At 47.5% G+C, this 14,534-nt stretch overlaps 1 protein-coding gene across 1 annotated transcript; it reads left to right on the forward strand.

The window, feature by feature from the left end:
- Positions 1-1,433: 1,433 nt before the first annotated feature.
- Positions 1,434-8,623, forward strand: Ahsg (alpha 2-HS glycoprotein). Its single transcript, XM_055625164.1, has 7 exons — positions 1,434-1,747; positions 3,300-3,410; positions 3,745-3,829; positions 4,341-4,504; positions 5,629-5,730; positions 7,306-7,389; positions 7,977-8,623. The coding sequence occupies exons 1-7, from the start codon at positions 1,535-1,537 to the stop codon at positions 8,262-8,264; spliced, it is 1,047 nt and encodes a 348-aa protein (XP_055481139.1). The 5' UTR covers positions 1,434-1,534; the 3' UTR covers positions 8,265-8,623.
- Positions 8,624-14,534: the final 5,911 nt, after the last annotated feature.

Consider the following 14,534-nt stretch of genomic DNA (forward strand, 5'->3'; position numbering starts at 1 on the left):
AGAGCTGGAAGCAGATGTAGACAGTGCTTGCAGCCACCGTCTCTTCCTTGTCACCCTCCCTCGCAACCCACAACCCGATCATATCCTACAAGTCGATACCATTAAGATTTCCTTCAGGGGTTTTCTCTTCCTCTTCTTTTATAAAAAGTAGGCTTTCCCCCCTCGGAAGCAATATTAAACCACAGGGTAAATCCACCCAAACACAATGAGGACTTCTCAGCATTTGAAGAACACAGTGGTCTCCATGTGAAGGCTTCTTAGCTCGGGGCCCTGGCACGACATTCCTGAAACCTGTCACTGTCCTGCCCATGCTCCCTGGAAGTCTGGGGACTGTCAAACACAGACGCACTATCATCTTGCTGAAGCTGCCAAGAGAGCGGACCTTTGTTCATAACTGCCCTTGAAGTACCTCAGCCTGGAAGGCTGGAGTCCAACCCAGATCTGTGTCAAACGAGCGGCTCATAGGTCAGAACTCCACCACACTCCACTTGTGCCCTGGCTGGAACAAGAGTGCTACTGATCCCAAACAGCCTGCCAGAAGACACAGAGCAGTGACTGTCTGTGCTGTTCCCTGCCAGGCCTAAGGGTAAGGACTGCAGGATGGAGAGTAGAGGAAAGAGAAGTCCACACAGTTATGCTCCTCATACCTCTCCCTGCCATCAGAACTCCTCCCTTTTACCTCCATCCTCCTTACTGAGGGCCTTGGCATCTCCCCTGGCTCACTGAATATGTGGACCTTATTCCCCCTCAAGTATTCCAAGGGAGCTCAATCACCGACATTAAAAGATTTATCAAGGCTCGGAGAGATGGGTCAGCAGTTAAGAGCACTGACTGTTCTTCCGGAAGTCCCGAGTTCAATTCCCAGCAACCACATGGTGGCTCACAACCATCTGTAATAGGATCTGATTTTCTCTTCTGGTGTGTGTGTGAAGACAGAGCAGTCATATACATATAATAAATAAATAAATATCTTTAAGAAAAAAAGAAAATTTAGGAAGCCAGGCATGGTGGCACACACCTTTAATCCCAGCACTGGGGAGGCAGGGGCAGGTGGATCTCTGTGAGTTCCAAGTTAACCTGGTCTACAAAGTGAGTCCAGGACAGCCAGAGCTCAGACTGTTCCATTTGTGACATATCGCCCTAGCACGCTCACGTTCAGGTAGATGGTCCTCCCTCTGCTGACACCCAGCTGTGCCCTGGGCCGGCCATGTCCGTTTCATCCATCAGCCGCCTCCTCGTTCTGCTACTATCACCAAGTTCCAAGCAGCAGACTTTGGAATACCTGCCCCCGCAGCGGCATTGACTTTGGCACATTTATTGGGGATAGCTGATGTCCTAACTTGTTTGCTTTTCCAGAGCTGTTGTTTGCAGGGATTATGTGGCACCAGAACAACTGCTTCTTATGCAACTCCTTTGACAAGGCTCTACGGGATAAATAAAGCCGTCTGCCCCTCCTATTGGTCTAGCTCTCCAAGCTGATTATCTGGGCTCCTCCTGACATCTGCCCACTTTCCAGGGCCTCTCTGGAGCAGCCATGAAGACCCTGGTCCTGCTTCTTTGTTTTACTCTGCTCTGGGGATGCCAATCTGCCCCACAGGGGACAGGGCTGGGTTTTAGAGAAGTGGCTTGTGATGAGCCGGAAGTAGAGCAAGTAGCTTTGATGGCGGTGGACTACCTCAATCAACATCTTCTCCAGGGATTCAAGCATATCTTGAATCAGATTGACAAGGTCAAGGTGTGGTCTCGGGTAAGTGAGTCTGCCAGGAGTGAGCTGAAAGATTCTGTTTCGGGACTTACGAGGTGCCCGTCAACCATGCCCAGCAACCACATGGTGGCTCACCACCATCTGTAATGGGATCTAGCATCTCCCAGCGTGGATGAAACCGCAGCAGGACCGGTCTCATCCTAGAAGCAGGAAAGGGAAAGAGGAGAGAAGGAGGGGCCACATCAGTGTCATAGACGTGAGTCTCACAGAGGATGCTCCATGTGGGAAGCATAGTTACATGGACCACAGGCGAAAGGTGGGGCTGCCTGGGAAAGTGTGGGCTCCTATTTGCTAATTTGAGAATCACTTTCTCGGCTTCCATTTATCTCTGATGGAAATAGGAAGTGGCATTTGACCAGTGCCTATGTGTGACAGACCTTGAACACAGATCATTTCATCAAACCACCTTCCCTCCTTCCAGACCTGTGCGGTAGTATTGTTGTCCTCGTACAACCAATATGGCACTGGCAGTTTGAAGCCATAACACCTCCAATATTTGTCTGCTTTTGAGATGCAAAGTTGGAAATTCCGTATGTTTCAGCTTAACATAAACATGAGGAGGACAAGTTTGAGACTTGTGATTTGGAGGGGAAAATAGGATAAACAGCATGCTCAGACTGAGGACTGACATACAGCATTACAAAGGACATTGATTTGAAAACAGGGTTTTCCGGGTGAGTTTTAGTAGCACTTTGGCAAAAGACATACCAGTTTGGTGCAGATTACACCCAGGATACTTACTGGAAGGCAAGCCATGAGTGAATAGAGTGTGTTATGTGCAGAGATTGAGGGCTGCTCTCTGTGGGATGCCCAAGTGGAGCAGGAAGCTCTGTGTCTTCAGGGAGTCATTTGGGACATCCCTGCTTGTAAAACGCAGTGCATCTACCCATGGCAGTGCTGAGGTCTCAGGCAGAGCTGAGGCCAGGGGTAAACTAAGAGGAGTTGAGACTTTTCAGACCGTTGGGGGCGTTTCAGGGTGTAAAAAGGGGGATACAGAAACAGGTGGGGTACTGAACTCCTCACGAGGTCCTGAAAGTTTCTCAGATTGCTTTCATGCCAGTGATGACAGTTTGCTAGCCTCAGAATAGACAGCTGGGAAGGTAGCAGGAGATAGGACTCTCTCTGCACCCAAAGGACCAATAAGCTAGATGATAGGAAAAGCCAAGAGGGCAGCAATAGAAACCTTGAAGGAAAAGAAAACCAAAAGGAGAGGGAGGAAAGTGGACAACTGGAGAGAAGAAAGAATGAAGCAGAGTGAGGAATAGAAAAGTCATAGCAAAGATAATAAACTGTAAAGGGAGCTCAGACTAAGGAGTATGTCTGGGACAGCCCCGCAAGCCTCCCACCCTCCTTTCCCCATTTCACACCTGCTCCAAAGTTTTTGTGAAAGATAAAAACCAAAACACATTGCATAGCTAGAAGGGGTTTGAGACTGTTGGGGCTGGTCTCTCCTCACTCCTCCCAAAGTTCACCCCACCCTCCCAAGGTCCACCAGGGGTTCTCTCTTGTTCACCTCTTTCTTCTATCTCCACAGCGGCCCTTTGGAGAGGTGTACGAATTGGAATTAGACACACTGGAGACCACCTGCCATGCTCTGGACCCCACCCCCCTGGCAAACTGTTCTGTGAGGCAGCTAGCCCAGCATGTGAGTGCTACCTTACGGGTGGGTGGGCGGGTGGTGCCTGGCCACCGTGTTTCTGCAGAGAGCTTTAGCTGACTCCCAGAAGCCATCTTGGCTACCCAGCGCGCCATTTTAAAAAGTGCTCTTAGATGCTGCCTTCCTCCCTGAGGCTGATTTCCACAACACTTGAGCCTTTCTTCTTGAAGCCCTCCCTGAAAGCAGATTATACTGTTTCAGTAAGACCTGTGAAGATGACTTTGGAAGGGTTACCTCCCACAGCCCTGCCGGGATGCTCCCCAGATGAACAGCCAAGGTGCAGCGCTCCTGGTCATCAGCATGGTTTTTTTTTTTTTTCCAGGCGGTGGAGGGAGATTGTGACTTCCACGTTCTGAAACAAGATGGCCAGTTCTCAGTGATGCACACCAAATGTCATTCCAACCCAGGTCAGATAATACTTCCGTTTATTTTTATCTCATAGAATGAGAAATGAACCAGAATAGTTTTGAACTCAAATAGTTTTCACTTCGTTGGTGAGGATTTTGAGTCTTGGGTTTCTTTTTTTTTTTTTTTTTATAATTTTTATTTTATGTACATTGGTGCTTTGACTGAATATATGTCTCTGTGAGAGTGGAACAGACAGTTGTGAGTGTGACAGACAGTTGTGAGCTGCCATGTGGGTGCTGGGAATTGAACCCGGGTCCTTTGGAAGAGCAGACAGTGCTCTTAACCACTGAGCCATCTCTCCAGGCCCGGGTCTTGGGTTTCTAACACCAGGAGCTCATTCTAATGGGTGAACATTGCCCCTGTGGCTGTGACTTGGTGAAGCCTCAGATAGCTGCTTGAAGGCTTAGAGAAAAGGCGTGCTGCACTGGAGCATAGGTGGCCCTTTCTGAAGAAGCAAGCCGTGGTGACTTGGAGAACTGCAGTGAAGACCCTGTGCATCTTTCCGTCTAGACTCTGCGGAGGACGTGCGTAACGTGTGCCCACATTGTGCACTCCTGACCCCATTCAATGATTCCAACGTGGTGTACGCTGTCAACGCTGCCCTGGGTGCCTTCAATGAGAAGAATAACAAAACCTATTTCAAACTAGTGGAGGTCGCTCGGGCTCAAACTATGGTAAACACTTAAGACTTTTGGTCGTTTCTGCAATTTGGTGGTCCTTGGGAAAAGTGGTGGTGGGGGGGTGACAACCAGATTAGATAAGGGGACATTGATTGAAAAGTCAGGGAGGAGGGGCTCTAAGACTGTGAGGAATCCCAAACTCTCAGCGACCCTAGTCCGAGCTGACCACTCCAACATAAATCAGCCACAAGCGGCAGGCAGAGAACAAGTTGGCTTCCTGGCTCCGCTTACTACTTAATACATAGAACATTCACCCGCACACCCCACCCACCACTAACATCTGCAGCAGGCTGGGAGTCAATAGCCACAAAGGTATGGGCCTGGACATACACAAGCAGATCACAGAAGGATCCAAAACTAACTGTCCTTCAAGTCCAGAGATGCTGAGGTTGGGAGGTGGCCCATCTAATTGTACAGCCAAAGTTTAACTATTTAGGTGCAAAAGAGCTGGTGTTTAAGAAACCCAGAAGTCTAGAAGGAAGCCAGAACATACTTGCAAATACATTAGTATAGGTAGTGCTTCCGTAATTCCTGGGAAATCCCCATTCCATACTACGCCAAGTAACAGATGTTTGGTGCTTGCAAGGCCTCATGCATTATGAGGAAGGAAGCATAAGCGATGACTTCCATCCCTTCATCTAGCATATTTCTCACCAGATCCTGGCATATGAAACTGCTGTGGGGCCACCACTTGACTCCCCCCGCCCAGCCTGAAATGACCCAAACATTGGGTTCCAATAGTCGAGGGCCAGAAGAGGCTGGGATCCCATCCCTGCCCGTCTAAAGTTGGCCTTTTGGCTTCCTGTTTCATCTGTGGAAGCTTACCTCTGCCCTGAGGGACAGACAGGGAACATATGCCAATACTTTGAGAGGACTCAGCTCCTACATCCTAACTGCAGAACCCAGTCCTTCCAGCTGCCCAGGGCTACACACATAGACTGTGTGATTTGTGTTCTCTCAAACCGTGCCAGACCGTGCCTTCTGTCCTTCCTTTCCTCCCTCTCTCTGTCCCTCTTCTCCTTCCTCCTTCCCCCCCTTCTTCCACCCCTCCAGTCTCTTCTTGCCTCTCACATACCAGATCATCTTGCCCCACATGTGTTTTCATTTTTTGTTCTCAGCCTTTCCCACCTTCTACTCACGTGGAGTTTGTAATAGCTGCCACTGACTGTACTGCTCAGAAGGTCACAGATCCAGCCAAATGCAACCTGCTGGCCGAAAAGGTGAGTAGGCCAGACCCTGGGGCCCCTGCCACCAGGCAAACCTGGTTGTGGCACAAAGCATCTTTTTACAGAAAAAAAAAAAAAAAAGTGCAAACTGTCCACTTATGAAGCTGGAGGATCGGCTCAGTAGTTAAGAGCACATACTTCTGTTCATCCAAAGGGCCCAAGGTCAATTCCCAGCACCTCTGTCAGGTAGTTCACCTTCAACTCCAGCTCTGACACTCTGGCCTTTGCAGGCATCTCTACACATGCCTGCACATAAGAGGAAGTCAAGAACTTAGCCTTCTGAAACCTCCAAATTCTAAGCAAAGAAAGAAAGCGGAGAGAAAGGAGGGAGACACAGAGAGATGAAGAGACAGAGACAGAGTGAGACACAGAGAGATGGAGAGACAGAGAAATACACAATCACAGAGAGACCTATACACATCATTATGAATAATAAAATCAAATGTTAATTTTTCAAAAGTGTCCATGTGCTATGGGGCTGGGCCATGCCAGACCTTTCTCTGGCCTCACCTCACCCTTTGAACGTAGCCATCAAACTCTCTTACCTATGAGGAGCACATGCAGTCAGAGGAAAGACAGTTCCCAATGCAGCCTGGTGTGCCTGTGGCCACTGGGATTGTGAGGAGTAGACTCTCTAGATGTGACTCCGATACTTGGAAACATCGAGTCTTTGAGCTAGTCACAGCCATTTGTAGAGATATGGCTTAAAGAGAGTATCAGAAGTGTTTTACCTACCTGTAAAGACGATGTATAACTAATGGTCAAAGGGTCCCAGTGTTCAATGAGAGTGTGTCATCGGATAATGTGTGGCACAAAAGTGAACAGAAAAATTGTACAGGGTAATGACAGGTGTGAGACAAACATGTCTGGATATGTGGATGACGCAGGGCACCACAGTCGTATTCACAATGACTTTAAGTCATAGTCTAAGTTTAGCAGAATTGATTAAAAAAGCAAACCCGTATCAGCAGTAGCAATCCCTATGTCACCACCATCTCAGGGATTACAGGCAAATGAGAAATCTCATCTCATGGTATTGCTGTATATTCAGGGTTACATGTAGAACTGCATGCCATATGTTTGTTTTATAAACACAACCCCAAAATTTTATTTCAAGCAAAGTTAGGGTTTATTGAGTGAGATATAAGATTTGTTAAAAAAGTGATAGCTAGCTGAGGGTACACGCCTTTAGTCCCAGCACTCGGGAAGCAGAGGCAGGTAGATCTCTGCCTGTGAGGCCAGCCTGATCTACAGAGTGAGTTCCAGGACAGCCACGGCTATACAGAGGAACCCTGTCTTGAAAAGGGAGAAAGAAAGGAAGGGGGAAGGAGGGAGAGAGGGAGAGAAGGAAGGAAGGACGAAAGAAAGAGATAGCTTAGATTTAAGTGTCTGACTTTCATTACCTAGGACATGGATGTGCCCAGAAATTATAAACTTAAAAGGGATAAAATTTAAAAGGAAAAGATTAGAAATGTAGGTTTCTTTGCTTCAGTAAATTCTGCCATCACTGAGGCTGGGGGAGACTACTTTTTATGTTATTTAAATTAACCCCTCTCTTTCTGGGAACAGCAATATAGCTTCTGCAAGGCAAGTCTCTTCCAAAACCTTGGTGGGGAAGAGGTTACAGTGACCTGCACGGCATTCCCAACACAGGTAACTTCATGATGTTCTTTAGAATGCTGACCCCCTAACCCTTCAGCAGTAGACACTCGCTGTTCTGTCGTAAGCCTCCAAGAAGAATGTAACACCCCAGTATGTGGACACATGAACTGGGCAAAGGCTGTTTCAGCCCGTTTTTCCCTCTCAAGCTCTGGTGGCTACCGGGCAGAGAAATCCTCATGTGTAGTTGACAAAGCCACTTTGTTACTTGTGAAAGGTAGGAGCACTTATCCTAGTTACAGAGACCAAGAGGGCCGGTCTGCTTGGCAGCTCCCAGGGCCACGTGGTAAAGGGGGAAGGGTCTCTATGAGTAAGGAGCTTGTAAATGGGACTATGTTTGTGGAAATCTACTGCCACTGGGGTAATGCTGGCGACCCTAGGGCCCCATAGGCCAGTTACCTCTTCCTATGATTATCCTTACTAGCTCTCCAGTTCTTTTTAAGCTGGATTCTTTCCAGCTAAAAATGATCACTGTGAGGAAACAGGGAAGGGCACAGCCCAGAATCATGGGGAGCCCCGATGGAGGAAACCATCCCCCTACTGAAAATGTCCTCTTTCTACCTGTGCCCCTGTAACCCCAGGCTAACGGCGTCACCCCAGCAAGTCCTGCACCCGCGGTGGAAAAAGGAATACCTGTAGCCCTACCAGATGGCCCACCTGCGTCCTTGGTGGTAGGACCCATGGTGGTTCCTGCAGAACATCTACCCCACAAAACCCACTATGACCTGCGCCATGCCTTCTCACCTGTGGCCTCCGTGGAGTCAGCCTCAGGAGAAGCATTTCAGAGCCCAGCGCAGGCTGGCAATGCTGGTGCTGCTGGCCCAGCGGTCCCCCTGTGCCCTGGGAGGGTCAGACACTTCAAGATCTAGGCTAGACTAAGTGAAATACAGTTTTGGCAGAGAGGACATAGCCATTATTATGTCCAGGATTGGATGTGAAGTAGGGGAGCTTGTCCACTGACAAGGCAAGTATGGCATCACAGCTTGAGTTGCAATTCTTTTCATTCCTCATAGAACAGGGGCAGAAGGGTGATGGTTATAGTTGACAAAAGGCATAGAGCCAGCAAGCAGCAACACTGTGATGACAATCTGACACCATTGTTTCTCTGCCTTCTCTCTGACCTCATTACAAAAAACAAACTTTGAAAGGTGCTCTTGCCAATCTTATATCTACCCATAAATAAAAGTGCCTGGAGGACCTTTCTTACATAAGAAGGTTCTGAGCCAAAGTGTGGTCATGATTATTGTCTACCTCCCTCCTGTCTCCCTGTGTGTGGTCTGTCTGTTCCACAAGCACACCAATGTTACTCTATCAAAGTCTGCATGAGATGGAAGCAGAGAAGCAGCAGGAGGAAAAAAAAATCTGCTGGGTTGCAGTAATCAGGGAAGTATGAGACCAAGATGGGCTTGAAGCTCATAGCTGATGAGAAAACAATTCTGTGAAGGATCAAAAACATTGTTAAAGCAGGGCCCCGAGATTAGACTTTGTAAAGACGAGGAGACTCTGGCTTTTCCCAACTCTCAGGTACAGGGGATTGGTAGTCAATACAGGAGTCTCACTTTCATTGGGTTCCCTCATTATGCATGTTCTTGATGGGGCTGGTAAGATGGTGAGTGCCCTGAGTCCAACCCCCCAGAGCCCAGGATAGGCAGAGAGAGAACTGACTCCGTCCACAAATACCTCCTGTACACACCTAATCCCTTCCAACCCCCCAGCGCTAGGTAGGTGAAAAAGAAGGTTAGAGGGGAAAGGGGGTGTAGATCTCTTTAGACTACTTCCTGCTGATTAGTGGTGTCAAGTTCCTAGGGACAAGTCCCCTCTTAGTCAGGATATCTCCAACCAGCAACCAGCAACAGCAACAACAGGAGAGAGAAAGGGGAAGGGAGCAGCAGCCACTATTCTCAGGGCTCTGGCATCTTTATAGCCTCTCAAGAGTCCCCAGAATTCCAAACGTAAACTATCACAGACCTGCCAGAGCACAAGACAAATCACAGTCTGCTGCTGTGGACAGTCTGAAGCAGCCCCATACCCCACACCTGGGATTAAAAGAAAAACACTCACATAACAGAACTGGATTTTTAAAGAAACCAAAACTCTCACTGCAAGTCCTCAGTGTCGGGTGAGTCCTGGGCAGTGTCAGTTTTGTTTGCATCAAGTCATTCTGATGCCTCACTCCAGGGCCTTTCCAAGGAGAGTTTTCGTGTATAAACTAGCTGAGTGACTACACTGAACTAAGAAGAGCAAATCAGGCACTGCTATTTACCTTGCAACCTGCCTTGAAGTTTTGTCAGTGTTACAGAGACAAAAGGAATGTCCAGAAAAGCAAAAAAGAAAAAAAATCATGGGGCTCATAGCATCCAGATAAAATGGTGGGCAGCTGTGATGGGTGCTGCAGGGAGAGCAGATGGGATAAGGACTTGAGTTTAGTTGATGACTGAGAGGTTATGGTGGTCATTGGCTGGTGTGGTTGCACCAGGAGGGGTAACTTTAAGGTCAAAGGTTGTCCAATAGAACATAATGAGGAAATAGAGGGCAGATAAGGTCCCCTCTGTAGAGCAGATTATCAAGGGTACAAGAGATCAAATATCCTCTGAAAGAGTGAACAATGGGAAGAAAGGTTTCTCTTTTAAGAAAAATGGCTCTAGCCAGGTGGTGGTGGCACATGCCTTTAATCCCAGCACTCTGGAGGCAGGGGCAAGTGTATTTCTGAGTTTGAGGCCAAACAGAGTGAATTCCAGGACAGCCAGGGCTGTACAGAGAAACTCTGCCTTGAGAAACTAAAAAAAAAAAAAGGAAGGGGGAGAAAATGATGGGCAGGTGTTAGTAGGGCTCTTTCATGGGACTTCTAGTCTGTCTTTTAGGAAGCCCACAGAGGATCCCAAAAAAGTTCTTTTCATACAGGACTGCAAAAGATTCATCTCCTTTCTACTCTTGCTGCACACAGGAGTGTTTGTGAGAAAATACGCTGAATATTGCAGTCCCCCAGGGGGAATGGCACGCGCACAACCCAAATTAAGTAAAAATTTATTGAGCTGTTCTTACCTAAGAAACAGCTGGATCCAGGAGTTCAAAAGATATTCTCAAGTGTCATCCCTCTCTCTCCTTGCTTTCACTCCCTCCAGCATGGCCACCAACAGCAGCCTCACATCTACCCAACTCTCCTTCATGAAAAACAAGCCAAGACATCAAAGGAAGGAACACTCTGGGCCGGAACACCAGGCACATGAGACTCTGTGGCAGGACAGAGATTGATGTGGTTAAGAACAAGAAAAAAAGCTGGGCTGAAGAAGAGAAGGGAGGGACTGGAGATGAAAACAAGAGCCAGGCCACAAGCAGCCCTGATATCCCCAGGGGAAACTGGAATGTTAGTCCAAAGAGAAAAACACTTATGATTTTAAATGGGAATGGTAATATGGGCTGATTTGCATGAAAGAATTGGGGAATGAGGTATCCGGAGAGGCGGCTTAGCAGTTAGGAACACTTGCCAGTCTTGCAAAGGACCTAGGCTCAGTTCCTGGCACTGGTCTGTTACTCCATTCCAAGAGATCCAATACCCTCTTCCGGCATCTGTGGGTACCAAGCACACATGTGGTATTCATATATGTGTGCAGAAAAAAATCATACACATAAAATACAAAAATAAAAAAAAATCACTCATGTACACCGTGCCTTTCAGCCTGGGGAGGGGATAAAATTGAAACATACCACACCCCAAGAATCATTTGGAAGTGGAGACTGTTTGGGGGGATGCCATTGACATTTAGAGGTCAGATGTTAGAGCTGGCAAACATTCTGAAATGTTCAAAACAACCCTGACAATGATTAATGAATGTCTAGTCATTACCTGCATGCTAATAGTATCTACAAAGTCACTTGCTGGGAAGTAGATTGAAGCCACAGGTTAGAGCAGGACTAGAACCTTCTGGGCAGGGATGAATGTGACTGGCCTGAGGTGGTGAGCAGCAGACATGATACACATTTAGAGGCTGAGGCCCCAGATCTTGCTGCTGGGTTTGGTGTGAAAAAACAAATGTACTAAAAAAAAAAGACAAGGTCTGGAACTGTGCCTTTGCAAACTGGGGTGGACAGTGGGACCTGTGACTGGGTTAGGAAATGCTGGTTTGTTCCATTTGACTTAGTTCAAATTCTCAAAGTTTTCTTGCTTAGCTGACACATATAATTACCTCATGACTTTCCAGGAGGCAATAAGGTCAGACAGTCCTGCAGGAGCTGGGCTGCACAGCTTGGCCTTCCTCTCTCTCTCTCTCTCTCCCCCCCCCCCCCCCGCGCGCGCGCGCGCGTGTGTGTGTGTGTGTGTGTGTGTGTGTGTGTGTGTGTGTGTGTTCTGTTTCTGTGATAAACACTGTGACCAAAAGAAACTTGGGAAGAACTGATTGATCTGGTTTACAAGTCCTGATTACTGTGGTTGAGGAAAGCAATGACAGAGCAAGAACTCAAGGTAGAAATGTACAGGCAGGAACTGAGGCAGAGGTCCTGGAGGAAATGCTAAACTAGTGGTAGAGATTGTGTCTGGATTACAGAATGTGAAGGGTTTTGCTTTAGTCAATGAGTATTTACTTCTATTTGCTAACCTTTCTATCCTCTCAAGCATTACTGTTTTGATTTTTGTTTGTTTGTGTGCTGCTGGTATTAGACACTGGGCCTGGTACATGCTAGGCAAGTGCTGAGCCACGGAGCTGTGTTGCCAACCCTCCTGTGCTACTTCTGAAGAAAAATAATTTTATTTTATTTTACTTTATTTTGTATGTCAGAAGCAGGGGTAGCCAACTCTGTTTTGTAAAGGGCTAGCCAGTAATACTTCCAGGTCATGGGCCACTTGGTCTCTGCCTCAGCCCTTCAGCTGTGTCACATTGGGAGGGAGATGGCATGGACAGAGCGTAATTGATGCGGACTGCTTCCAGTTAGAGCTGGTGTTAAAAATTAGCACAGAGGTGGCACTGGCCTTAGAGTGCTTTTCCAAAATGGCCCAAAATTAAAGAAAAAGGGGGTGGGTGAGGTTAGGAGAAAGATGCGTGGTCGGAGACTAGGGCAGGGCTCACACAGTATTGGGTGCTAGCTCCTGGAGTTCAGATGGTCAAACAAGGCAAAAGCTAGGATGTGCTATGTGGGCTGGTAAACTCCCCTAAATAAAGGCAGTGGGAGAGTGAGGGCAGGTGTACGGTATACGAGCCAGGTGCTGAAGACTGACCACAGGAAGGGAGAGACCCAGAGGGTCAGCAGACAGCAGTGAGAAGGACCCAGAAGATAGTCCAGGGACAAGACAGTCCCCTCTCAGACTCGTACTTCCTTCTAAGCCAATGTCGTCCCCCCCCTTCCTAACGCTGTGACCCTTTAATACAGCTCCTCCAGTTGTGGTGACGCCCAACCAGAAAAATATCTCAGGTGACCCGGTAAAAGGGCATCTGAGGGGCCGTTGAAAGCCGGTGCTCTAAATAAAACAAACTCACTGTCTCCTAACAGCACCACCGCCTGGTGTCTGGCCTTTATCAGATACCTTTGAGAGACACCGGGTCCAACCTATAACTGCATGTAAATTATTGATAAACAAGTACGTAATTAACTAACAGTCATAAAATATATTAGAAATGTGAAACAAACTATTCCAGAGCTAGAGATGTAGCATAGCGGGAGAATTGCCAGCTCAAGCAAGGCCCTGAGTTCTATCCTCAGTGCTGAAAACAAGCAAAAACTATTTTTACTGATGACTACATAATGGATAAGTTTTAATGTATAAATAAGATCTATGTTCCTTACCCTGCCATTATAGAATCTTACAACCCGACAGAATCTGCTTCAGTCTCCTTTCTATCCTATTTCTGGCACATACTGTACTTGAACAAAATTCAGCCAGGAGAGTCCTCTGAACACTTCCCCAAGGCAAGGCTTTGTCTCCATGCAAATTCCTGTGCCACACCCACCCTCCTCCCCCACCCACCAACACCATCCACTTAAATACGGTTCGGTTCCTAGACCAGCAGTTCTCAACGTGTGGGTCGAAACTCCTTTAGGGGTGGAGCAATCCTTTCATGGGGGTCATATATCAGATACCCTGCATTTCAGATACTTACATTACGCTTCATAACAGCAGCCAAATTACAGGTATGAAGTAGCCACAAAAATCAATTTGTCACCACATCATGAGGAAGTGTATTAAAGTTGCGGCGTTAGGAAGGTTGAGAATCACTGACATAGACCATCTTACATGCCCCCTCTTCCGAAAGCCTTCCCTAAATCCAACTGGAAAAGCTTCCTCCCTCTCTCTCTTTGGACCTGTTTGAGGGCACGGAACCCTTACAGAAGTTTTGTCTCCCTGTGTGCACACGCAGCAGCTGGTCTGGTCTGTTTTAATTCATCTTCCTATTATTTTCTACTTGTTCTTCTAAGATGTGGTCCTATACTTAGAAAGACTCCATGTTTTTAATTGCTGTAACTAACTGCAGTAAGATAACTCCTTCTGCCTCCACCTTCTGAAGGTTCTCACTGATGGTCAGACGGGTGTGCAGGGAAATTCTCTGTGTCACTGGCATTAGGCTGCCATTCTCATCCTCCCTCAATTACTCTGACCCTCGGGGACTCTTCTGTGTTCACCATAAGCCATTAGCCATGGCCACTCTCGTTCCCTACCCAGCTACTTCCAATGCCCTGCCCACTTCAGCCCATCTTCTCCATGTCGCCATCTTGTCTTCTCTACCTCTGCTTTCTTTCTAATTGTTACTGTTAGAATTCGTCAGTCACCCTCTGTTATCCACCCTCTGCTCTGAGTCACACCCTCACGGAGCAGATGTCTTTATTCTGGTCACAAAGGTTGCCTCACCTCACTCTGTCTTCATTTTTTTTTCTTTCTCTTTTCCCACCCACCTTTTGTCCATCTCTCATCGACTTTGATCAGCTCAACTTGTTTCTCAGCCTCGCCGTGCGTGCCAGTCCCTCCGACTCCACATTGTCCAATCTATTAGACACATCCTGGTTTCACTTCATTGTCTCTGGGCTCTATGTCCCCATCATTTGTTTCAGTGACACCCGCTCAAGCATGCTCTGCAGGTCTTGACCTTTCCTCTACTTTCCCTCCTCCCTGCTTCCAGCCTGAGCATCCCACTGAAGGGTTTTCCTACCTCTGT

Source organism: Psammomys obesus, unplaced genomic scaffold (genome assembly GCF_907164565.1).
Source record: "Psammomys obesus unplaced genomic scaffold, mPsaObe1.curated_primary_1811, whole genome shotgun sequence".
Lineage (NCBI taxonomy): Eukaryota > Metazoa > Chordata > Mammalia > Rodentia > Muridae > Psammomys > Psammomys obesus.